The 26674-nt window shown below is 37.8% G+C and overlaps 2 protein-coding genes and 1 pseudogene across 2 annotated transcripts in view; 2 read left to right on the top strand and 1 right to left on the bottom strand.

Moving 5' to 3' along the window:
• ZSWIM5 (zinc finger SWIM-type containing 5) overlaps positions 1-26674 on the top strand; it is a 206898-nt gene that overhangs the window by 13201 nt on the left and 167023 nt on the right. The gene's annotated exons all lie outside the window — the stretch shown is intronic.
• Positions 13380-13744, bottom strand: LOC116879215 (60S ribosomal protein L37a-like). The gene has a single exon (XM_032877253.1). It carries the CDS (start codon positions 13742-13744, stop codon positions 13430-13432), a length of 315 nt encoding a protein of 104 aa, XP_032733144.1. The 3' UTR covers positions 13380-13429.
• LOC116879210 overlaps positions 19477-26674 on the top strand; it is a 30709-nt pseudogene continuing 23511 nt past the window's right edge.

The following is a 26674-nucleotide window of genomic DNA, read 5'->3' as shown; positions in this document are numbered from 1 at the left end:
AACTAATATATGCAGAAGCACTTTATAAATGTCACTGCGTAAATAATATAGCTTTTAAATCTATGGTGTTTCTCCCTCTGGAATTCAAGATCAGCATATATATTTGCCTGTTAGATATTTCTAAATGGTTACTCTACTAGCCACTGAAAATCAACATGTCTGGTAAAGGATTAACGTCCAGAATACATATATATACACACACACACACAAATATACATATGTGTGTGTATATATATACACACACACGTATATATGTATATATATGTATATACACACACAATATACATATATATATATTTTTTAAGACTTTATTTATTTATTTGAGAGAGAAAATGAAAGACAGCATGAGACGGGGGAAGGTCAGAGGGAGAAGGAGACTCCATGCAGAGCAGGGAGTCCAATGTGGGACTTGTCACCGCATTGAGTCACCCAAGCACCCCAAATGTCCAGAATATATTAAGAACTCCTACAACTCAACAACAAAAACAATGGGCAAAGGAGTTGAATAAATACTTCTCCAAAGAAAGTAAGCAAATGATCTATAAGCACATGCGAAGATACTTATGATCACTAATCATTAGGGAAATGCAAATGAGAACCATAAGGGACATCCCTTCATATCCATTAGGATAGCATATATAAAGAAAACCAAAACACAGAAAATAACAAGTGTTAGTGAGCATATGGAGAAATGGAAACCTTGTGCATTACTATTAGGAGTATAAAGGAGTGCAGATGCTGTGGAAAGTGGTATGACTGTTTCTCAAAAAATTAAACATAAAATTATCATGTGATCCAACAATTCCACTTCTGGGTATATACCAAGAGAACTGAATGCAGGGACTTGAATAGATGTTTGTACACTTATGTTTAACAGAAGCATTAGTCTCAATAGCCAAAGGTGGAAGCAACCCAAGTGTCCATCGACAGATTAATGAATAAACAAAATGTGGTATAGACATAGCATGGAATATTATGTAGCCTTAAAAAAGAAGAATCCTGATACATACAACATGGGTGAACCTTGAAGACACTATGCTGCTTTTCAGATGTATAAACTTGGATGACAAGTTACTTAACCTGTTTGTGCTTCAGTTTCTACATCTATAAAATGGAGATGCAATACTGTCTCAGAAAATTTATATCACAGTTAAATGTGTTAGTGTATTCAAAGTCAGCTTGGAATTTCTTACACATTTTAGGGGTATTGTGAATCTTAGTTCTCTTTCTTTTCTCCTTTCCTGCCTCCTAATAGTCTATACCTCTATTTTTTGTTTTAAAGATTTTATTTATTTGATAGAACAGAGAGACAGAGCATGAGCGGGGGTGAGGGACAAAGGGAGAGGGAGAAGCAGACTCTGTACCTCTGTTCTAAAAAGTGCCATTTCCGTAACTACTTAGTTGAAATTAAACATTCCTTCCACTTTAGTCCTGTGCATTGATCAGCAATTGTTTGAGTAGCTATTATATTCTAGGCTCTGGTGTAGCCATTGGAGACATGGCAGTGAATAAAACAAAGTTCCTGCTTTCGTGGAGCATACATGTTAGTGAGGCGACAGACAACACTTTCCATTTTCAGTTTGTGTTTTAATTGTTATGTTCTCTTTCCTTCCAGCCTGCAGGTGCTTCCAGGTCAAGGACTGTATCCTGCAATATATTTAGCATCTAGCACCACACCTAGTAGGTTTCAAAATTACCTTTTAAGAGGTCTTTGTGGAAATGAATTGCAAACATTATCTTGTTCATTTCTATGACTTCCTTTTTTTCCCCCCTCAAGATTTTATCTATTTATTTACTGAGAGAACGTGCATTTACATGCATTAGTCAGGGGAGGGGTAGAGGAAGAAGGAAAGGGAGAATCTCAAGCAGACTCCATACTGAGTGCAGAGCCCATTGTGGGGCTCAATTGCACAACCCTGAGATCATGACCTGAATCAAATCAAGAGTGAGTTTCTGTCTTTCTTTCTTAATATTTTATTTATTTGACAGAGAGAGAGAGAGAGAGAGAGAGGGAACACAGCAGGAGTAGTGGGAGAGGGAGAAGCAGGCTTCCTGCTGAGCAGGGAGCCTGAGGTGGGCCTCAATCCTAGGACCCTGGGATCATGACCTGAGCTGAAGGCAAACACTTAATGACTGAACCACCCAGGAGCCCCAAGAGTGGGTTGCTTAACTGACTGAGCCACCCAGGCACCCCCTATGGCTTTCATAATAGTGATTTCCAGCACTGGCGCTTTACACTTTACTCAAGTCACTTGAGGAGCTTTGGTAAAATACAGATTCTGTGCTTCCACCCTTGGAAATTCTAGTTAAGTAAGATTGGAATGGGATCCAGGAATTTCTATTTTTGATAAGCTGTCCAGGTTTAAATGTTTGGGAACCATTGCTCCAAAGCGTTTAGTACAGTGATTTACATAGAACGTGCTTAGTAGTGTTGTTTGAATTGATATATTGATTGACTTATACAGTAGCTTGTTTCAAATTATGTTTGAAACTTGTGGGTCAAATCGATTTAAACAGACTGGATTCAGGAAAGAGTTACATGAAAAGTCATTAAGCTCAGTAATGCTACAATTTGCTGATGTTAGGAAAATCACCAGTATCTATCCTTTTGTTGTTTTATTTTTTTAAATTATTTTTTATTTTTTTAAAAGCTTTATTCATTTATTTGAGAGTGGGCACAGGGCAAAGGGAGAGGGAGAGAGAAAATCTCAAGCAGCCTCCCCAACTGAGTGTGGAGCCCAATACAGGGCTGGATCCCATGACTCTGAGATCTTGACCTGAGTCAAAATCAAGAGGACGCTTAAGGGATTGAGCCACCCAGGCACCCCCTTTGTTGTTTTTAAATGCTAGCTCTTAACTTATTTACCCAAAATAATTCTCTACGTTTTAATAGGTATGTAAGTTTTTGAAAAAGCATTGACAAATATAAAAGGATTTGAACAGAACTGTTAAGTTATCTTTGTGAAGAGGAAGGGGAATGAGTGGTGACCAAGACGAAACTTAGTTAATCTGTATTGCTTGAATCATTTTATGATGATAACCTATTTGTATATTTCTTATATAATAATATAATTAAAATAAGTAATAGATAATGTGATTTTTTTTAGTTGCTTTTTTTTTGTTGTTGTTGTTAACCATTTTTAGCCTTTTAAGTTAACATGATTTAGAGAAATGTTATCTTACTTTTATAAACCTGATTTAGATCAGGGGGTTCTTAACTGGGCATCTATAAATAGCTTTTAGAGATCCATAAATTCTTAAAATTCTTTTTAGATTTTACAAATGGTTATGAAACCCCCCCCCCCCCCCGCTTTTTAAAGTTTATTTATTTGGGATACCTGGGTGGCTCAGTCAATTAAGTGTCTGTCTGCCTTCAGGTCAAGTCATGATCCCAGGGTCCTGTGATTGAGTCCCACATTGGGCTCCTTGCTCAGAGGGGAGCCTATTTCTTCCTTTGCCTGTTGCTTCTCCTGCTTGTGCCCCCCGCACCCTTGTCTCTCTGACAAATAAAATCTTAAAAAAAAAAAATTTATTTATTTTTTTAGAGAGAGTGTGGGAGTGGAAGGGCAGATGGAGAGGGGGAGAAAGATTATCAAGCAGACTCCCCATTGAGCAAGGCTGGCTCCCACGACCCTGAGATCACAACCTGAGCCAAAATCAAGTCAGATGCTTAACTGACTGAGCCACCCAGGTGCCCCTAGATATGGACATTTTTCGAAGAAGACAGTTCGTAACTTTCATTGTTCATAATATCCCTCAAGGGGCATGACTCAAGTAAGTTCAAGTGGTTCCAAAGTAAGGAACCTCTAATTGTTTATGTAGAAGAATCTGCTTTATTTGATAAAAATTCTGTGATTAATTCTTCAGTTGCCTTTGAGCCCTGGTGTATATAATATGGGTGAAATTGAGTTAATAACTTTTTTTATTCTACCCATTTTCAGATTATGAATAGAATAGTTTATTTTCTTAAAAGATTAACATGGCTCTGCTATTGCTACTTCTACTAGTTAAATATTTCAGTTTCCATATCTCTGACATATTCATCTTTTTCTACTCCTTTCTAGTGCTGCTGTATTAAGTTACTTGTTTGTTTCAATAGGATGATGGCTTGGCATTATTATACCACAGACAGCTGAAGTTTAATGATTTGCGCTTGCTGAAATGAAGTAATATCCTATGAGGTTACTGAACAGAGGGCTATAGCTACTTTATGGAATTGGTTTTTTTAGATTATATTTCCTGGGAAGCAGACTCTGAGATGGAGATTGGCTTGCAGGTGGTTTACTGAGGAACAACACTTGTAATGGAGTAAGGGATGCAAGATTTGGAGGGCAGAGAGACTGAACTAATGGAATTACCTCAGAGACATTAGTCAATCCTTTTGGGAACTCTGGAGCTAGTATGATATTTAAGAGTTATTTGGAATTAGATGTGGGCTGACCTGAGGGGAGGAGGCATAACCTTCGGTGGGGCAGTTTCTGTGGTAAAGATGAGATTAAACTACAGTTTCCTTTCCAGCTTTGGGAAGTGCTTTCAGCAGATGGTTTCCAGCTGTCACCTGATTCAGATATGCCTACAGCTGCAGAGAGCTGCTTTACCTAAGATCACAATTTTCTAGGGGCAGCTTGCAAATGCCAAACAAGGCTGGATAAAAATGTCCAGCTATTTTAGTCTAAAATGGAGGGGCGCCTGGGTGGCTCAGTGGGTTAAAGCCTCTGCCCTCAGCTTAGGTCATGATCTCGGGGTCCTGGGATCGAACCCTGTGTCGGGGCTCTCTGCTCAGCAGGGAGCCTGCTTCCCTTCCTCTCTCTCTGCCTGCCTCTCTGCCTACTTGTGATCTCTGTCTGTCAAATGAATAAATAAAATCTTTAAAAATAAATAAATAAAATGGAGCTCCCTGAGAAGCAGTACTTGCTGTAAGAGCTGTACCTGACTGTCAGGCCTGCATTGTAGTTTGACTTCTTCTTAGTCCTGCTTCTGCTGCCTTTCCTTCATAGGTATTGATTTCTGTTAAGTATCTTGCATCGTGGGGCGCCTGGGTGGCTCAGTGGGTTAAAGCCTCTGCCTTTGGCTCAGGTCATGATCCCAGCATCCTGGGATTGAGCCCCACATCGGGCTCTCTGCTCAGCGGGGAGCCTGCTTCTCCCCCTCCCCTCTCTCTGCCTGCCTCTCTGCCTACTTGTGATCTCACTCTGTCAGGTTAATAAATAAAATCTAAAAAAAAAAAAAAGTAACTTGCATCGTAAACTCCATCTCAGTGCCTGCTTTCAGAGAACTTAATCCCTGATGCTTTGGTTGAGGGCAGTTTGTTGAGGAATATTTAGTTGTGAGCCGCTAGGATCCTGGAGTTGGAGGAACACTCCAGGCAGTTAGAGGAATGAATGTCTTGGTCTTGAAGGGAGTGTCTGGTCACTGCACTCCTTGTACCTCTTGTATTCGTTTCATATAGTAAATTCACACCATGTGGGAACAACTTCTTGACATTCTGTTCGGCTTCTTTTTCTGAGAACTCACAATAGTAAGGTTAGTGGATTAATGAATTACAACTGCTGCCACTTCAGCTTGTCCCTAGATCACACTGATACTTACTGTCTCCCTCTAATCTCCATTCTGGATTCTTGGCAAATATCTCCACTTGTCTAGATGGCATACCAGATGGGTGACTATCATGACTGAAGAGTCTGAGCCTCGTTACCATGCCTTTTTAAGGCCTTGACCACTGTACTTGTTCATTTACTGTTACAGTTGGACAGGGAGATACCAAGGGATACCCCAGTGACAATCCAGGTGCTAAATGTCATCTGTTCCTTCATGCTACTTTTCTTTGTGTTGGTGACTCTATTTTATTTCATAAATACCATATATTGCTAAGGTAGCATATTATGTGATTAAAACCAGGTCTGTTATTTTGGTTTTACTGATCAAATATTACGTTGAATTTACTTTATTAATGTTTCTTTGATATATTATCAGGGTGTTAATTGCAGAGGTTTATAGATTGTGACCTCTTGTGTTGTCCCTTGCACATATTATTAATATATTGTCAGGATAATTAGCAACAAAAGAACTCACACAACCAAAATCTTAAGTTTTTATTTCTAGTATTTTAGCATAGTTTTATTTAGAACTTTATTTAGTAGTGAGTGGTTTTCTAGCACCTACTCCCCATTACCACTTAGCTGTTAGAATTGAAAAATTATGGAGGAGTTGGAGTATAATTTACTGCAGTTTTATAGCCTTATGATAAACTTGCCATTTTTAATGAACCATCAAGACAAGATCATGTTGCTAACTTGTGATAAGGAAGGCAACTAGTAAGTAACAAGTAGCATTGCTAACCTTAGTAAGGAAGCTTTAAGCCCCATGGGTGCCTGATGAGGCCTTGAAGACAAGAGTGTCAACAGTGTCCTTGAGAAGACTCAGTATTTTGACATATACTACAGTGCAAATTTAAGGTGTACAATGTGCTGATTTGTTACACATGTATATTGCAAAGCATTTATTCACCACAGTAGAGTTAGTTAACACATACTTCACCTCACTGAATTAACATTTTGTTATTGTGATGGTGAGAACATTAAAGCTGTACTATCATAACAACTTTCAAATATACTGTACAATATTGTTTAACTATGATCATCATGATGTACATTAGATTCCTGGAACTTATTCATCTTAAAACTGAAGGTTTATAGCCTTTGACTGATATCCCCATGTCCCCCACCTGAGCCCTTGGGAAGTACCATTCTGTTCTCTGTTTCTACGGTTTGGTATTTTAATTTTTTATTTATCTTACTTAAAGATTTTATTTTTAAGTAATCTCTACACCCAATGTGGGGCTCAAACACAAAACTCTGAGACCAAAAGCTACATGCATGCTCTACTGACAGCCAGTAAGACAACCCTCTACGAGTTTGCTGTTTTTAGATTCCATATAAAAGTGAGATCACACAGGGGTGCCTGGATGGCTCAGTCAGAAGAGTATGTGACTCTTGATCTCAGGGTCATAAGTTTGAGCCCCACATTGGGTGTAGAGGTTACTTTAAAAAAAGAAATAAACTTAAAAAAAAAAGTGAGATCATACAGTATTTGTCTTTTTCTGTTTTACTTATTTTACCTAAAATAATGCCCTCATGGCCCATGTTGTCACACATGGTAGGATTTACTTTATTTATGACTGAATGATACTCTTTTGTATATATGTACACAGACCACATTTTCTTTATCCATTCATACCTTGATGGACACTTAGGTTGTTTCCACATCTTGGCTACTGTAAAATGCTGCAGTGAACATGGGAGAGCAGACATTTCTTTCAGATAGTGATTTCATTCCTTTGAGTTCCAGAAGTAGGATTGCTGGGTCAGATGGTAGGTAGTTCAGTTTCTAATATTTTGGTGAACCTTCATACTGTTCTTCTAGAGGCTGTACCAATTTACATTCTTACCAGTGGTACACCAGAGTTTCCTTTTTCCATATCCTTGATAGCATTTGTTAGCTCTCTCTTAAATAATAGCCGTTCTTTTATTTATTGATTTTATTTATTTATTTGACAGAGAGAGAACACAAGTAGGCAGAGCAGCAGGCAGAGGGAGAGGGAGAAGCAGTCTCTCCACAGAGCAGGGAAGCCCGATGAGGGGCTTGGTCCCAGAATACTGAGATGATGACCTGAGCTGAAGGCAGCTGCTTAACCAACTGAGCCAGCCAGGCACCCCTAGCCATTCCTTTTTTTTTTTTTTAATTTTAAAAAAGATTTTATTTATTTATTTGAGAGAGAGAATGCAAGCAAGCATGAGGGAGAGGTAGAGGAAGAAGCAGTCTCCTTGCCGAGCAAGGACCTTGATGCAGGGCTCCATCCCAGGACCCTAAGATCATGACCTGAGCTGAAGGCAGCCACTGACTGAGCCACCCAGGCACTCCTTGATAATAGCCATTCTAACAGATGTGACATGATATGGTGATTTTGATTTACATTTTCCTGATGAAGTTGAGCTCCTTTTCATGTACTTGCTGGTCATTTGTATGTCTTCATTGGAAAAATGTCTGTTTATTTCCTCTCCCCATTTTTTAAAAACTAGATTGTTTGTTTTTCTGCTATTCAGTTGTATGAGTTCCTTATATATTTTGGATATTAACAGCTTATCTGATATATAGTTTGCAAATATTCTGTGCTATTCTATAGGTTGCCTTTTCATTTTGTTGATTTTCTTTTGCTGTGCAGAGCATTTTAGTTTACTTATTTTTGCTTTTGTATTTGTATTTTTGGTATCCAAAATATCATGCCAAGAACTATGTCAAAGAGCTTTTTCCATAAATAAATAAATAAATAAATAAATAAATAATTTTTTTTCTTTTTTAAAGTAGGCTCTATGACCAGTGTGGAGCCCATTGTGGAGCTTGAACTCATGACCCAAGCTGAGATCAAGAGTCAGATGCTTAACTGACTGAACCACCCAGGTGACCCTCCCTGTATTTTCCTCTAGGAGTTTTATGGTTTTGGGTCTTATGTGTAATTTCTTTGATTCATTTTGAGTTAATTTTTGTAAGTGGTATAAGATAGGCGTCCAGTTTTTCTTTTGCGTGTGTATATCCAGTTTTCCTAACACCATTATTAAAGAGACTGTCCTTTCCCCATTGAATATGTTTGGCTCCCTTGTCAAATATTAGTTGACCATATATGCGTGGGTTTAATTCTGGCTTCTTGATTCAGTTCCATTGGTCTATTTTTATGTAATACCATATTGTTTTGGTTACTGTTGTTCTTGTTTTTCAAGATTGTTTCGACTGTCCTGGTTCCCTTAAGTTTTCATATGAGTATTAGGATTAGCTTGTCAATTTTTGCAAAAAAAAAAAAAAAGTCAGCTGGGATTTTGATAGGGATTGCGTTGAATCTGTAGATATATTTGTGTAAATGGTATTGCCATTTGTATTAGTTGTCTGTTGCTGCTTAACAAATACCACAAACTTAGTGACTTAAGGCAACACAGTTTTAATATTTTATAGTTCTGGAGGTTAGAAATATGAAATTTGTCTTATTGGGCAAAAATCAACTTGTTGATCAAGTGTCCATTGATGGATAAATGGATAAAAAAATGTAGTTAATATATACAATAGAATATTATTCATCCATAAAAATGCAATCTTGCCTTTTGCAACATGGACGGACCTAGAGGATGTTATGTTACGTGAAATAAATCAAAGAAAAATATCAAATGATTTCACTTATATGTGGAATATAAAAAACAAAACAAACAACATACCAAACAGATTCTTAAATACAGAGAACAGGGGCACCTGGGTGGCTCAGTGGGTTAAAGCCTCTGCCTTCAGCTCAGGTCATGATCCCAGAGTCCTGGGATCGAGCCCCACATCGGGCTCTCTGCTTAGCGGGGAGCCTGCTTCCTCCTCTTTCTCTCTCTGCCTGCCTCTCTGCCTACTTATGATCTCTGTTTATCAAATAAATAAATAAAATCTTTAAAAAAAAATACAGAGAACAAATTGGTAGTTGCCAGAAGGGAGGTTTATGGGGGGATAGGCAAAATAGATAAAGGGATTAAGAGTTACAAACTTCCAGTTATAAAATAAATAAATCATAGAGGGGTGCCTGGGTGGCTCAGTGGGTTAAAGCCTCTGCCTTCGGCTCGGGTCATGATTCCAGGGTCCTGGGATCGAGCCCCACATCGGGCTTTCTGCTCGGCAGGGAGCCTGCTTCCTCCTCTCTCTCTCTTTCTTTCTGCCTGCCTCTCTGCCTACTTGTGATCTCTGTCAAATAAATAAATAAAATCTTTAAAAAAAATTTAAAAATAAATAAATAAATAAATAAAGGAGATGAAAATTATAGCATAGGGAACATAGTAATATTGTAATAATATTATACGGTGACAGACAGTGACTATACTTATTTAGTGAACTTTGAGTAATGTATAGAATTGTTGAATATGTTGTATACCTGAAACTAATATAACATTGTATGTTAATTATACTTCAATTAAAAGAAAAAAGATGTTAGCAGAGTTGTGTCCCATCTGGAGGCTCTAGGGGGAAATCACTTTGCATGGCTTTTTCCAGCTTCTAAAACCACCTACATTCCTTGGCTCATGGCTCTTTCCTCCATTTTCATAGCATATCACTGCAACCTCTGCTTCCATTGTCACTCTTCTGCCTCTGACTTTAAGCCTCTTGCCTCCCTATTATAAGGACTCTGTGATTACATTGGGCCCACTCAGCTAATCTGCACATTAAAAAAAAAAAAGATTTTATTTATTTATTTGAGAGGAAGGGAGGGAGGGGGAAAGAGAGAGAGAGAGAAAGAGAGAGCAAGCACCTGCATGCACAAGAGCAGGGGGAGGGGGAGAAGCAGGCTCTCTGTTGAGCAAGGAGCCCTATGCGGGGCTTGATCCCGGAACACTGGGATCATGACCTTAGCTGAAGGCAGATGCTTAACCAACTGAGCCACCCAGACACCTGGATAATCTGCACATTTTAAGAACCTTAATTTAATCATATCTGCATAGTCCCTTTTACCAGATTCTGGGGATTAGGATGTGGACATGGACATATTTGAGTGGAGGGCATTATTCTGTCTACCATACCATTTTAACAGTGTCTGTCTTCTGATTCATGAACATTGGATCTTTTCCCATTTACTTGGGTCCTCTTTAACTTCTTCAAAAATGTTTTATACTCAGAACAGTACAAACCCCATACTTTCTTGGTTGAATTTATTCCTAAGTGTTTTATTCTTTTTTATGCTATTATAAATGGAATTATTTTTTTAAAATATTTTTTATTTACTTGAGAGAGAGAGAGCACATGAGCGGGGTTAGGGGGAGGCAGAGGGAGAAGGATAAGCGGGCTCCCCACTGGGCAGGGAAGCCCCATGTGGGGCTCAATCCCAGGATCCCAGGATCATGACCTGAGCCAAAGGCAGACGCTTAACTGACTGAACTACCCAGGCGCCCCAGTGGAATTGTTTTCTTGATTTCATTTCTAGGTTATTCATTGCTAGTGTGTTTAAATGTAATTGATTTTTATATAAATAGATCTTATACCAACCTTGTTGAACTCATTTATTAGTTCTGTCAGTAGAGAACATTTTTTTTTTCTTTCCAATCTGGAACGTGTGGTCCTTATTTTTACAGGTCACAAAACTCAGTATTGTTAGTTCCATAGAATGCATTTTCAGTGAACTTGGAAATGCTTCTTTTTAAAAAAAATTAACATATAATGTGTTATTTGCCCCAGGGGTACAGGTCTGTGAATCATTAGGCTTACACATTTCACGGCACTCACCATAGCATAATCCCTCCCCAATGTCCATCATCCAGCCACCCTATCCCTACCCCCCACCCCCAAGCAACCCTCAGTCTGTTTCATGAGATTAGGAGTCTCTTATGGTTTGTCTCCCTCCTGATCCCATCTTGTTTCATTTTTTCCCTCTCTACCACCCAGACCCCCCACCCTGCCTCTCAAATTCCTCATATCAGAAAGATCATTATGATAATTGTCTTTCTCTGACTTATTTCGCTGAGCATAACACCCTCTAGTTCCATCCACATTGTTGCAAATGGCAAGATTTCATTTCTTTTGATGGCTGCATAGTATTCTATTGTATATATATACCACATCTTCTTTATCCATTCATCTGTTGATGGACATCTAAGTTCTTTGGCTAGTTTGGCTAGTGTGGATGTTACTGCTATAAACATTCAGGTACACGGCCCCCTTTGGATCACTACATTTTTATCTTTAGGGTAAATATCCATTAGTGCGATTGCTGGGTTGTAGGGTAGCTGTATTTTCAACATTTTAAGAAACATCCATACTGTTTTCCAGAGTGGCTGCACTAGCTTGCATTCCCACCAACAGTGTAGGAGGGTTCCCCTTTCTCCACATCCTCGCCAGCATCAGTCATTCCCTGACTTGTTAGTTTTAGCCAGTCTGACTGGGTGAGGTGGTATCTCATTGTGGGTTTGATTTGTATTTCCCTGAGGCCGAGTGATGTGGAGCACTTTTTCATGTGCCTTTTGGCCATCTGAATGTCTTTGTAGAAATGTCTGTTCATGTCTTCTGCCCATTTCTTGATTGGAGTATTTGTTCTTTGGGTGTTGAGTGTGGTAAGTTTTTTATAGATTTTGGATACTAGCCCTTTATCTGATATGTCATTTGCAAATATCTTCTCCCATTCTGTCAGTTGTCTTTTGGTTTTGTTGACTGTTTCCTTTGCTGTGCAAAAGCTTTTGATCTTGATGAAGTCCCAATAGTTCATTTTTGCCTTTGCTTCCCTTGCCTTTGGCGATGTTCCTAGGAAGAAGTTGCTGCAGCTGAGGTTGAAGAGGTTGCTGCCTGTGTTCTCCTCAAAGAGTTTGATGGATTCCTCTCTCACATTGAGGTCCTTCATCCATTTTGAATCTAATTTTCATGTGTGGTGTAAGGAAATGGTCCAGTTTCATTTTTCTGCATGTGGCTGTCCAATTTTCCCAGCGCCATTTGTTGAAGAGATTGTCTTTTTTCCATTGGACATTCTTTCCTGCTTTGTGGAAGATTAGTTGGCCATAGAGTTGAGGGTCTATTTCTGGGCTTTCTATTCTGTTCCATTGATCTATGTGTCTGTTTTTGTGCCAGTACCATACTGTCTTGATGATGACAGCTTTGTAATAGAGCTTGAAGTCTAGAATGGTCTTAAGTGTTCTTACCCCTCGTATACATGTACACAAATGGTAATAATATGATGTGATGAATATATTAATCAACTTGATAATGGCAAGCATTTCACAATGTATATATATATTAAATCATATTGTACATCTTAAAAAATCACATTTTATGCAGCTTAAATATATAGAATTTTTATTTGTCAATCATACTTTAATAAAGCTGGGAAAAAAGTGTTCCTCCCTCCAAAAAATTATTTGAAATGTACTTGCAACTTTTATGCAAGTGTGAGATTGTTTCAAAATAAAAAAAAATACGATAATTAATCTTGTATGAATTTTATTTAATAGTAAGTGCTTCCCCATTATCTATTTACTTTGGGCTGCTCAAGAGAATATTTTTTGTAGTCATGGAGATAAAAAGTACAGCATGAGGAATATAGTCAGAGATATTGCAGTAATGTTGTATGGGGACAGATAGCAGATATGCTTGTGCTAAGCATAGCATGATGTATAGACTTAATCAAATTACTGTGTTGTACACCTGAAATGAATGTAACATTGTGTGTCAACTATAGTTGATTCAATTAAAAAAAAAAGAATATTTTTTTGTTTCTTAGCTTATAATTCAAATCTCCAAAGTTATTTGAAAAAGAATTGCTCTTTAATGTTTTAGTTTCATTTCATGTTCATTTTATTTTTATTTTTATTTATTTATTTATTACATAAATTAACCCATTTATTATAGGCTAGCAATGTTTCAAATGGTGGCGCTTCTACTGCTCTTTCAACTCCTTCAGTCTTCTGATGGCAGACTTTACTGTGACAGCAGAAGTGGTGTTGTAGGTCCAGGCGCCACCAGCGACGGTTTTCATGCAGGAGCCACAATGCCAGATCCCCACAGCTTGTCTTTTCATCTTGGTTTTGCCACAGAAGGAGCAAGTGTACTTGGCGTGCTGGCTTATCTCAATCTTCTTCACCATCTTCCTGAGGGAGGCACCATAATGGGTCCTGTATTTGCCCACTATTCCGACCTTCTTGGTGCATTTAGCTGTGTTGCCGCAAACTAGGTCTGAGCCCAGAGAGCTCATGTTCATTTTAAAGGTTAAATTATCAACAGTATGAACTCATCATTCATTTTAAGTAATAGTTGGTTATTTCTTATTCAAATTATAAGCTAAATTTTTAAAAGATTTTATTTGTTTATTTGGCAGAGAGAGAGAGCCACCCAGGTGCCCCTAAATTTTAAGTTTTTGTGTCTTTCCTGGATGTATGAATTTATAGTCTTCTAACTTACATATGTATCTATTTTCCCCTCCCTCTCTAGAGAAAGAGCACAAGTGTGAGTGGGGAGGAGGGGCTGGGGGAGGGGGGATAGAGATAATCCTAAACAGGCTCCACACCCAGCATGGAGCCCAACACAGGGCTCAATCTCACCCTGAGATTATGACCTAAGACGAAATAGTCAGGCACATGACTGAGCCACCCAGGCACCCCAGTCTTCTAATTTTTTAGTTTTGTGAATATTGGCATTTAATGTAATCTCACTTTTTTGCATAACAGTGGCAATAACAACTATTAATAGCTAATGCACAGTGAACATTTACTGTGTACTAGCACTGTGCTAGGTCTTTAAGATGTTTTGAGTTAACTCTTTTTTTTTTTTAAGAGAGAGAATGCATGCAGGGACCACATTGGGGGTGGGAGGGCAGAGAGAGAATCTTAAGTAGGCTCCAGGACCAGTGTGTAGAGCCCATGTGGTGCTTGATCTTATGACCCCGAGATCATGACTTGAGCCAAAATCAAGAGTCAGATGCTTGACCAACTGTGCCAGCCAGGTGCCCCTTAATTTAACTCTTAAAACAATCTTCTGAGGTATGTACTGGTATGATCCCAATTTTACAGATGAGGATATAATGCCAGCATAAGCAGCTCATGAACGTTCCCATAACTGGTTAAGTGGTGGAGCTGAAGTTAGAACCCAGGCAATCTGATCCCTGGGTTTAAGATCTTAATCATTATGCTATATTCAATTATATATATAGTGAAAAATAAAACAAGCAGTTTAAATCCAAAGAGTGATTGAGAAGGGGGGAAAAGTCAGTTAAATGAAGACAGTATATATTGAAATTATGTTTCCTTGGCTGTCCATAAACAAGAAAATTCAGGCATAGATTTTTATATAGTGCATGACAAATCTTTATTACCTTTAATAACACACAATCTTGCCTTCTGTATTATATCACATATTTAATGTGCAGACCTTTTAAAAAAAACTAGGTGGTGTTGTACTAGAACCGTATCTCTACTATTGAGCCCAATATATTAAATTCATATAATCACAGACCTATTATGCATTCATATAAATTGGATGGTTATAATTTTAATATAAGGAAATAACTCACTTGTAGTATAGATAGAACAGTCAAACAAGTAACTTCATAAATGGAGAATATGTTATTGATTTTATTCACTTTGTCTTTATGATTTACCCATAGCAATTTAAATATTCTCAGTCTTTCTTGTGTTACAGAATTTGTTAGAAAGCAGTAGGTTTTTACAGAGGATGAAAAGAGGCAGAACATTTGGAAGTTTTACTGAAGAGTGGTTTATAAAACTAACTTTTTTAAAAAAAGATTTTATTTATTTGACACAGAGAGAGAGACAGTGAGAGAGGGAACACAAGCAGGGTGAGTGGGAGAGGGAGAAGCAGGCTTCCTGCAGAACAGGGAGCCTGATGGGGGGGCTCGATCCCAGGATCATGACCTGAGCCGAAGGCAGGTGCTTAACCAACTGAGCCAAACAGGCACCCCTATAAAACTAACTTTAAGAATGATTTGGATGGCGGTTGTAATCTAAATATGTGGCTCATTTGCTAACTGCTCCAAACCCTGTGATTCTAGGAAGATTATAAGGTCACATTGTGGGAGAAAAAAATGTGCAGCAGTTTTTGTAGCTCCTTTTACGGGAGGATAGTTTCTCCCAGAGTTCAGCTGTAGGAGATGATGTACCTGAAGGTGCTTGTTAAAATATACAGTTCTGTACTGATATAAATAGTGAATTTTCTAAGATCATATGTGGTGAGTTTGCTGCAGAACTGTACATTAGCATTTTTTTCAGTTTTCTGAATAGTAAAATATTTCATTTTTTAATAATATATTTTTAGCTCACTGCTGTAAGAGTGTATTTGGAGTACTAATTCGGCACTCACTTCTTCAGTTATATTCCGTTCCCTTTAGCCAACATATATGCTACTTATTTTCAACGGGATTTTATCTTCTTTTTTTGAGCAGATTAATTTTGGGGGAAGGAAAATACAACTATTAATATCTGTCAACAAATATGGTCAAAACAAAGTATATGAGCAGAACCTGAACAGGATCCTGTTGGTCCAGCATCACAACCATTTGAGCTACATTTTGGCTCAGTCATTGAATGGATCATCTTTTCTTTCTTTCTTTTTCTTTTTTCTTTTATTTTTTGAACATTATATCTGAGTCCACACCTATGAGCATTCTTACAATATGATTTGGTTTCCTTCTGAATTTTGGATATTATGGATTGGGAGGATTTTAGAAGAATCTTTAGGCTGAAAAATTGATATAGTAAAATTTATGATTCTTTAAAGCAGTATGTGAGTGGAAAAGGTAAACTGTTACTTGAATAGCTTCATTTATTTATTTTTTTTAATAGCTTCATTTAAATCTCTAATATCTTTTGCCTTTATAAAAAGGTTATAGATACCATTGGATTTCCAAATAATTATGTAAGATTTTGCTAAAATAATTGCTCACCAGTAGGCTAAATAACTTTTGAAGTGTATTTGTTGAATTACTCTTAATAACCGAAAATTGGTTACAGTGATGTAATGCTCCATACAGTATTCCCTCAGCTTTTTTCTAGATATAGTATTGGTTAATGTTCATTCTCACAAAGCCCCTTAGATCATGCTTTATATCCTTTTAGTTATACTTTTGTGTGTTTGTGATTCTTTTGGGGTTGTGGAATATAATAATATGAAATATCCTTCTATCTTATGAGAACAGACTGAACTATTTCCATAAGAAGTGTAGCAGTCAGCAGAGCTGCAGCAAGAGAGGCTTTCACACTTCTGATAGGTTGTGAAACTGCTCAGTGGATTTTGGTTTGAGAGATGATATCCGTTTTAAGTTAATCTTTGTGAGATACATGTTATTGTAGACAATTCAAATTCAATTGACTTTCTACCCTTAGAACAAAGAAATACCACACATTAATTTTTTCAACATAAAATTAAATTGTTTTTTTAAAGGGATTTTTACAAGCAAGGAGGAGAGGCAGAGGGAGAAGCAGATTCCTCACTAAGCAGGGATCCCGATGCGGGGCATGATCCCAGAACCCTGGGATCATGACCTGAGCCAGAGGCAGATGCTTAACCGACTGAGCCACCCAGGTGCCCCAACATAAAATTAATTTTTGAGTCTTAGTTGCTGTGGTATAATCCTGGAGCTTGTTGAAAAAGCAACAGAGGAGGGTTTGGCATTTTATTAAAAAAATTTTTTTTAACAAAGCTTGATTATAGGGAATTGAAAATGTATAGGCGGGACATGGGACATTCTGGAAGCCAACATGGAGTAGTTGTGTTCCATTGGCAGAATTTTTCAGTAAATGATATAATGGTTAATTGAATAAATCCTTGTGTTGTAATTTCTTAGTTCTACACTACACTGTAAGTGTTTTTTCCCCCAAAAAATTACATTTAGAGTAGATACAACAAATGAGTGATTTCTAAAAAAAAACCCAGATTACTATGTTGTAAGTTAAATTAAATACTTTTTAATAATCATGTGAAATAATGTAAACTTGATACTATGCTAAATATTGGTAGTTCTCCAATCATTTTTTAAAAAAATATTTATTTATTTGACAGAGATCACAAGTAGGCAGAGAAGCAGGCAGGGAGAGAGGGGGAGGCAGGCTCCTTGCTGAGCAGAGAGCCCAATGTAGGGCTCGATCCCAGGACCCTGAGATCATGACCTGAGCTGAAGGCAGAGGCTTCACCCACTGAACCACCCAGGCACCCCTTTCCAATAATTTTTAATTTAATAAGTTATTTCATGTCCTTTGTTTGAGTGTATAAGATGTATTTCTTTTCTTTTTTTTTTTTTTTTAAAGATTTTATTTATTTATTTGACAGGCAGAGATTACAAGTAGGCAGAGAGGCAGACAGAGAGAGAGAGGAGGAAGCAGGCTTTCTGCTGAGCAGAGAGCCCGATGTGGTGCTCGATCCCAGGACCCTGGGATCATGACCCGAGCCGAAGGCAGAGGCTTTAACCCACTGAGCCACCCAGGCACCCCAATAAGATGCATTTCTAAAATTAAAACTGTCTTCTAATTTATGTAGCTGCCTATTCTTAGGACTTCAATATTTACTTCCCAAATGTGATTCACTGTGTTTCTGAATGAGGTGGGAGGGATTATGATTAATTCCATTACTGTTGAGGATTCAAAAAAAATTATTTTTTAAAGTAGTTTAAACAGCTTGGTTTTATTTTAAAAATTACATACTAATTAATTACAACAGTATATCAAAGTTCAGAGGAAAAGGGAAAAATCATCTGAACATTTTTCCAGACAGCCTTATCCGTATACAGGCACAGAAATATATGCATATAATTTTATCTAAATAGGCTCGTAATAGTATGTACAACCTTTGTGTTGTTTTAGATCATTTGTTTAAAATGAAATAAATAGTTTACATACACATACACATAGATATTGCTGAGTTTTAGTATTTCATCATTTTAGAGGGATTGTTATCTTTGGGAAGATTTAAAAATTTCTAGTGCTTATATGTATTACAGGTTTTGTTAAGTTTTTTTTATTCACTATGTACTGTGCATTAAGATTTGTGTTGTGGGGGCGCCTGGATGGCTCAGTGGGTGAAGCCTCTGCCTTTGGCTCAGGTCATGATCCTAGGGTCCTGGGATCGAGCCCCACATCGGGCTCTCTGCTCAGCGGGGAGCCTGCTTCCTCCTCTCTCTCTGCCTGCCTCTCTGCCTACTTGTGATCTCTGTCAAATAAATAAATAAAATCTTAAAAAAAATAAAAAGATTTGTGTTGTGGGAAATGCTTAAAGTATTCAGCTCTATCATTTAATATGGATTATCAGTACAGTAGAACTTTTCTCATTCATTTATTCATTCAGTAATAGGAGTTGAATTAGTTGAAACTGTATATTAAGCTTGTAATGTGGGCTGAACTGTGATAGGCAATAGGGATATAAAAAGAGAATGACTTGGATTTGTTGATGGTAGGGAACAGTTGGAGGTACCTGATGAGAAAAGTTACACAAAATATATGAGGAAAGAATCTGGCAGTTCTGTGTCATTAGAGTCAAATAAAAAAAGACAGTGTAGCCTGGTGATAAGATTTGGGCTCACATTCCAACTGTTTGTGTCACTTACTAGTTCCTTGGTTTTGACTAACTAATTCCTTTAGGTGACAACATTCTTTTCTCTAGTATGAGGCCATAATATCTACTTTTTCCAGTTGTTGTTAGGACATTGAAAGTTACTATATGCTAGGCTCTGTGCTAACTGCTATCATTTATATGTTTTCCTACTTACTTGTACGGTTGGATTTGAGATGTAGAGAAATTCTTCAGATGCTGGTGGGGTGGGGAAGTGAATGTAAGAAGAACATTTCAACCAGAAGGAACTAGATGTACAGCTTGCAAGTGTAAAAGGATGTGTAAAATAACATGATGTTTGAGAAATGATGAGCATGTGTGTGAAGGCAAAGCATAGAGAGATGAGAGTTGAAAGTGGAAATTTAACTTGTGATGATCAAGGGTCTGTCTTTCGAAGCACTTGGGCCTTCTCCTGTAAAGCAGGTTGTGCAAATTCAGTTGTTCATGGGGAACCAAGCAGCTAAGGTAAATGAGTGAATTGGACTGGGTAAGAACTCTGGTAAACTCTGGGAAATCTCAGATCATATATGCGCTGTCCTACCTAGGTATCCTCTCTCCTGCTCCAGCTGAGTTTTGCTATGTGCAGATTTGGGCCCAGTGTTGCTAAATTTTCTAATTTTTTGAAGTGAAACCAGGTATCTATATTTTTAGCCTGAAATCTTCCTGTGCTCAAAACACCTGTGTATGGGGGAAAAACCCTACATCTTTATTCAACCCGTCAATTTATGGCTTCTGCTATAGAGAGCTGGGAAGCCACAGTAGCTTTTTGAAATAAGAAGGGTAATTGGGGGGCACCTGGGTGGCTTAGTCATTAAGCGTCTACCTTTGGCTTAGGTCATGATTCCAGGGTCTGGGATGGAGCCCCACATCAGGCTCCCTGCTCAGTGGGAAGCCTGCTTCTCCCTCTCCTACTCCCTCTGCTTGTGTTCTCTCTCTCACTGTGTCTCTGTCAAAGAAATAAATAAAAATCTTAAAAAAGGGGGGGTAATTGACATGGCCAGATTTGATTTTGAGATAGATTATTCTCATCTCAGTGTGGAGGGAGATTGGGTTAGTAATGAATGAATGAACACAGAATGGCACAGAATGTAACAGAAAATGTGAGAGAAAAGGAGGGGCTAACCTAAGGCAGTGGCATTAGGGCTAGAAGAAGAGATGAATTCAAGTCAGAATTTCAGTGCAGTGCTTCCCTGTATTTTCCCTTTCATGGACTATTGTGGATTTACTGTTTGGAAAGGTTTATGTCTTACAAGCAAACTGTATTTATTAGCAATCATATTACCATAAAATTTAATTGTCACTTACAGGTTCCTATAGGCACAAGATGACTAGTGCATACAACATTGAGTTGTGCAATTCTAGTTCATAGTAAAAAAAAAAAACAAAACAAAAAAACCCCACAACATAAAAAATCCAAACCCTGAAATTATAATTAGCCTTTTTAGCCTTACTGTAAGTATGACAATAGGGAAAAGTGAATGTGTACAATTCCTAATTACTACTCAAATTAAATCTAGCTAAAAAGGAAATATAAATTAGTTTGACAGGTGGTGTTACACTCTGAATGAGAATACACATCTTCTAAACAATTCATTGTATCAGTCTCAAACATTTTGGTCTCATGACCCCTTTACACTGTTAAAAATTACTGAGGACTCCCACAGAACATTTGCTCATGTGGGTCATTTCTATCAGTATTTACCATATTAGAAATGAAAATTTAAATAAGGGGTCTGCTTTGGAGTTAGATCTCTCCAAGAAAGTGTCATTTATTTATTTATTTATTTAAGATTTTACTTATTTATTTGACAGAACACAAGTAGGCAGAGAGGCAGACAGAGGGAGAGGGAGAAACAGGCACACCGCTGAGCAGAGAGCCCGATGTGGGGCTTGATCCCAGGACCCTGGGATCATGACCCAAGCTGAAGGCAGCCGCTTAACTGACTGAGCCACCCAGGTGCCCCAGAAAGTGTCATTTAAGCCGAGATCTGAAGAATGCAAAATATAAAACCTGTCAGTGTTTCCAGTCAGTTTAGGAAATGAATCATAATCATTTCTCAGTACCTCTCTAACTTGGAAGATGTGAAGACCAGACTAGTCACAGAAACTTAAGCTTGATTAGCATACTTTAGCAACAACAGTAATAACTAATATTTACTGATGACTTACTATATTTAAAATTGGCAATGGTAGCAATGATATAAGCTACATAATATGATTATTATTTTACAAATGAAAGAAGTGATATTTGAAGAGTTAACTAACTTGACTATTAAATTATGGGGACAGAACTTGGATTCACAACCTGAAATTTTTATAACAACCAATAAAATAGGAACGGCAAACAATAAAGCAAGTTCTGCACTATATAATAAGTCTTATTTTTAGTAATTACTTTAACTTGCACTAACTTATTTATAGTAAGTTATTAGTATAACTCAGAGTATTATTGACATGTTGAAATTATTCCTAAAGATGCTTTTGTGTTAAACCTATTTTTTTAAAAAGATTTTATTTATTTGAGAGATGGGGGAAAGAGAATACATGCACAGTGGGAGAGGGCAGAGAGGAGCAGAGGGAGGTGGGAAAGAGAGAGAGGGAGATAATTTCCAGCAGACTCCATGCTGAGCACGAGCCCAATGTGTGGCTTGATCCCACAACCCTGAGATCGTGACCTGAGCCCAAACCAAGAGTCCACTGTTTAATGGACTAAGTCACCCAGGTGCCCCTGGGTTAAACCTGTTTTTATGTGAATTTTTATAAGAGATGAAATACTACTAACTGGTATAGATAGGAGTCAGTACAATTGTATTTGCAATGCCATGTCATTTTATATTCGATGTGGTATAGTAGATACTGTTAGCACAACACAATTTGGATTTTTCACCTTTTTCTTTACAGTTTCACCTCCAGATGAATTTCATTTGATTCAACTACTTTTAGATTAAGTTTTATTTTGAATATGTTACTGAACTCGAATAAAAGAAAAATACATTATTCTTTTCCCAGGAGCCCTTATTCTCTATGTCTTCCACTATTACCATGATTTTTACCATTGTGAAAATTCAAATTTTTATAGTTTTGCAGTGTAAAAATTGCCGCTCAGCTCTTTAAGGCAGCAACTGCCATATTATCATAAAACTTAAATCAGAAAAGGATTTTAATTTTTTTGAAGGATTTATTTATTTATTTGACAGAGAGACACGGCGAGAGAGGGAACACAAGCAGGGAGAATAGGAGAGGGAGAAGCAGTCTCCCTGCTGAGTAGGGAGCCCGATGGAGGGCTCGATCCCAGGACCCTGGAATCATGACCTAAGCCAAAGGCAGATGCTTAAGGACTGAGCCACCCAGGCACCCCGAAAACCTTTTATATGCCAGATACATTAAAGCCCATTGTCTAAATCACCATAACAACCCTGGAAAGATATTATCTCTATTTTACAGATGGGAAAAAATGCCCCCCCAAATTAAATACCTCATTCACATTCCAACAATTAGTTTTAGATAGAGCCAGGATTTAAATCCAAGCGTATTTGATTTCAAAGGGATTTCAAAGTTCTGTCACATTACTTAAAAACTGTAAGCAGTTCAGTCAATAAATACTTGCCAAACATGTTTGACAAAAGATTGGTATTTAAGATATATAAAGAACTTTTGCGACTCTATAATAACAAGACAAACAAGACAACTCTATAATAACAAGACCCAGCATGATACGGGCAAAAGGTGTAAATAAACACATCACGAAAGTTTATATACAAATGGCTAATGAACAGGGTCACCTGGGTGGCACAGTGAGGTAAGTGTCCGACTCTTGGTTTCAGCTCAGGCTGTGATCTCAGCCTTGTGAGATCAAGCCCCAAGTTGGCTCCATGTTCAGTGCCTAGTTTGCTTGAGATTCTCTCCCTCACCCTCTGCCCCTGCCCCTGCTCGTGCTCCTCTCTTTTTCTCACTCTTTCGTGCAAATGAAATAAATAAAATCTTTTTAAAAAACCCAAATGACTAATGAAGACGTTAAAAAACACTCAACATCATTAATCATGAGTGAAATGTAAACTAAAACCACAGTGAGATGTTACCGAATTCTTGTCAGCATGGCTAAAATTAAAAAGCCAAATATTGGCAAGGATGTGGAACAATCCCAAGTCTTATACATTGTTGTTGGGAATATAAAATGTTATACCTGTTTTGGGAAAAGGTGTACACATTCATCTGTGCTATGATCCAGAAATTCTATTCAAGTATTTACTTAAGATAAATGAAAGCACATTTCAACAGTATCAACAAAAAACCTTGTACAAGAATGTTTATAGCAATTTCAGTCGTAATAACCCCCAAATGGAAACAGCCTAGTTGTACATGAACAGAAGAATAGCTAAATAAACTTGATATTTATATATGGACAACTACTCAGCGGTACAAAGGAGCAAACAACTGGGACACCTGCGTGGCCAGTTGGTTAAATGTCTGCCTTCGGCTCAGTTCATGGTCCCAGGGTCCTGGGATTCTGTTTTGCATCTATCTCTTGCTCGGTAGGAAGGCTGCTTCTCCCTCTGCCTGCTGCACTTCCTGTTTGTGCTCTCTCTCTCCTTCTCTCTTTCTCACTCCCTCTCTCTCTCTAATAAATAAAGTCTTAAAAAACAAAATACATGATACATGCAGCAACATGAATACACCTTAAAAATATTAAGCGGAGTAAAAAAAGCCTCACTTAAAAGGGTATATGTTTGTTTGATTTTATTATAGGAAGTTCTACAACAGGCAAAACTAATCAATAGTTTAATAAAATCGGGACGCCTGGGTAGCTCAGTTGGTTAAGCAGCTGCCTTTGGCTCAGGTCATGGTCCCGGTGTCCTGGGATCGAGTCCCACATCGGGCTCCTTGCTCTGCGGGGAGCCTACTTCTCTCTGCCTGCCACTCTGTCTGCCTGTGCTTGCTCTCGTGCTCTCTCTCTCTCTCTGACAAATAAATAAATAAAATCTTAAAAAAAATAGTTTAATAAAATCAGGACACTGGTTGCCTATGGAGGGTATTGGCTGATAGGAGGCTTGAGAACATTTTCTAGGGTAATGGTAACGTTCTGTGTCTTGATTTTTTTTAAATTATTTTTTGGATTATTCATTGCAAATGCATGTAAGTACAATTAATTTTGGGATGTTGATCTTATAACCTTATTGACCTTGGTTATTATCTCTCAATAGTTTCTGTGTAGATTCCATAGGATTTTCCCTGCATAAGATCATGCCACCTATGATTAGTGTTAGTAGTTTTATTTCTTCTCTTCCAATTTGGATGCTTTTTATTTTTTTTTTGCCCTTTCTCAGTCACCTTTGCAGTCTGTTCCTATTCTACCCAGCCTTGGATTAAGTGTCTCCTGGGTATCTCCTTTTGCGTATCTCTTTAGATCTTCAAAGTCACTATGTCCAAGATTGAGCTCCGAATCTAAGACTGAACTTTTCTACAAAAGTCCTGTTCCTCCAGAGCAGGTAATGACATCACTTGGCAATGACATCACAACTAATTGTTTGGGTGGAAATCATCTGTGACTCCTCCATTTTCCTTACCTATCATATCTAATCCACCTGTAAGTCCTGATGGTTCTGTTTGCTAAATATTTCTTGAATAATTCTAAATCTTATCTTCTCTGTTACCACTACTTTTAGCCAGATTACCATCATCTCTTGCCAGGATTATTGTACTTGCCTAACTGGTTCCTTCAGAAGCTTGATTTTTCCATTATCTGTTTATCACCTTTCTATCAGTGTGATCTTTCTGAAAAGACAAATGTGATCACATCACTGATAACTTTCTAATGACTTCTTCCTGTTCAGGTCCAGAAAGGCTCGAGTCCCTGCCTGCTTCCTTCCCATTGTTCTTTGTATAAAGATTAAAAATATAGTCTGCAAGGCCCTGCAAGATATGGCCTTTGCATACCTCCCGGACATTATCAAATTGGCTTTCTTTTACTTCTTTGAACTAGACACCTATTGAACTTTGAGTACCAAAAGAACAGGGATCATGTATAGTTAGGGTCTGACATGGTAGACACTAGTAAGTATTAGTTGAGTAAATATAGATTATGTGCCAAGATAGAGATGCATGTGTTCCTTTTCTTGGTGGTGATGATGGTTTCATATGTGTATGTCAATCTTATGTCAAACTTAATACATGCCAAACCATAACCAGTTGTACACTTTAAATGAATACAGTTTATTGCGTGCCAGTTTTTTCTCAATAAATGTGCTAAACAAACAACTATATGTTCCTTTTTAAGGTCTTGGCACATTCTTTTTGTCTCAGATCTTCTTTTGCTCTTCTTTGCTCACCTAACTCCTACCTATTCTTCAGTCTTGACTTAAATATAATTCCTCAGAATCTAACTTGGAATCCCTCTTCCCAATTCTCTAGGTGAGGTCTCCCTATTATATATCCTATACTTCAGAGCATTTCTCATAATTATGTAAAAGCATATAATACTTGCTTAATGTCATCTTTTCCCCTAGACTGTAGGCTTCATGAGGATAGGGACCATGCCTTTCTTGTTCACAAATATATGCTAGGGATATATTATAGGCACATATCATATTAACAAATAAAATATGTATCCATTTTGGACAGCCACATGCAGAAAAATGAAACTGGACCATTTCCTTACACCACACACAAAAATAGACTCGACATGGATGAAAGACCTCAATGTGAGACAGGAATCCATCAAACTCTTTGAGGAGAACACAGGCAGCAACCTCTTCGACCTCAGCTGCAGCAGCTTCTTCCTAGGAACATCACCAAAGGCAAGGGAAGCAAGGGCAAAAATGAACTATTGGGACTTTGTCAAGATCAAAAGCTTCTGCACAGCAAAGGAAACAGTCAACAAAACCAAAAGACAACTGACAGAATGGGAGAAGATATTTGCAAATGACATATCAGATAAAGGGCTAGTATCCAAAATCTACAAAGAACTTACCACACTCAACACCCAAAGAACAAATACTCCAATCAAGAAATGGGCAGAAGACATGAATAGACATTTCTTCAAAGAAGACATCCAGATGGCCAACAGACACATGAAAAAGTGCTCGACATCACTTGTCCTCAGGGAAATATAAATCAAAACCACAATGAGATACCATCTCACATCAGTCAGAATGGCTAAAATTAACAAGTCAGGAAATGACAGATGTTGGCGAGGATGCGGAGAAAGGGGCTCCTCCCAACACTGTTGGTGGGAATGCAAGCTGGTGCAGCCACTCTGGAAGACAGTGTGGAGGTTCCTCAAAAGGTTGAAAATACAGCTACCCTATGACCCAGCAATCGCACAACTGGGTATTTACCCTAAAGATACCAATGTAGTGATCTGAAGGGGCACATGCACCCAAATGTTTATAGCAGCAATGTCTACAATAGCCAAACTATGGAAAGAGCCTAGATGTCCATCAACAGATGAATGCATAAAGAAGATGTGGTGTGTATATGTGTGTGTGTGTGTGTGTATACATATATATATGTGTGTGTGTATATATATACATATATATATATATATATATATATATATAATGGAATACTATGC

This window comes from Lontra canadensis, unplaced genomic scaffold (genome assembly GCF_010015895.1).
Source record: "Lontra canadensis isolate GAN:19392208 unplaced genomic scaffold, GSC_riverotter_1.0 scaffold60, whole genome shotgun sequence".
Classification (NCBI taxonomy): domain Eukaryota; kingdom Metazoa; phylum Chordata; class Mammalia; order Carnivora; family Mustelidae; genus Lontra; species Lontra canadensis.
The sequence above is the reverse complement of the archived record's forward strand: the minus strand, read 5'-3'. Positions and strand labels throughout refer to the sequence as shown.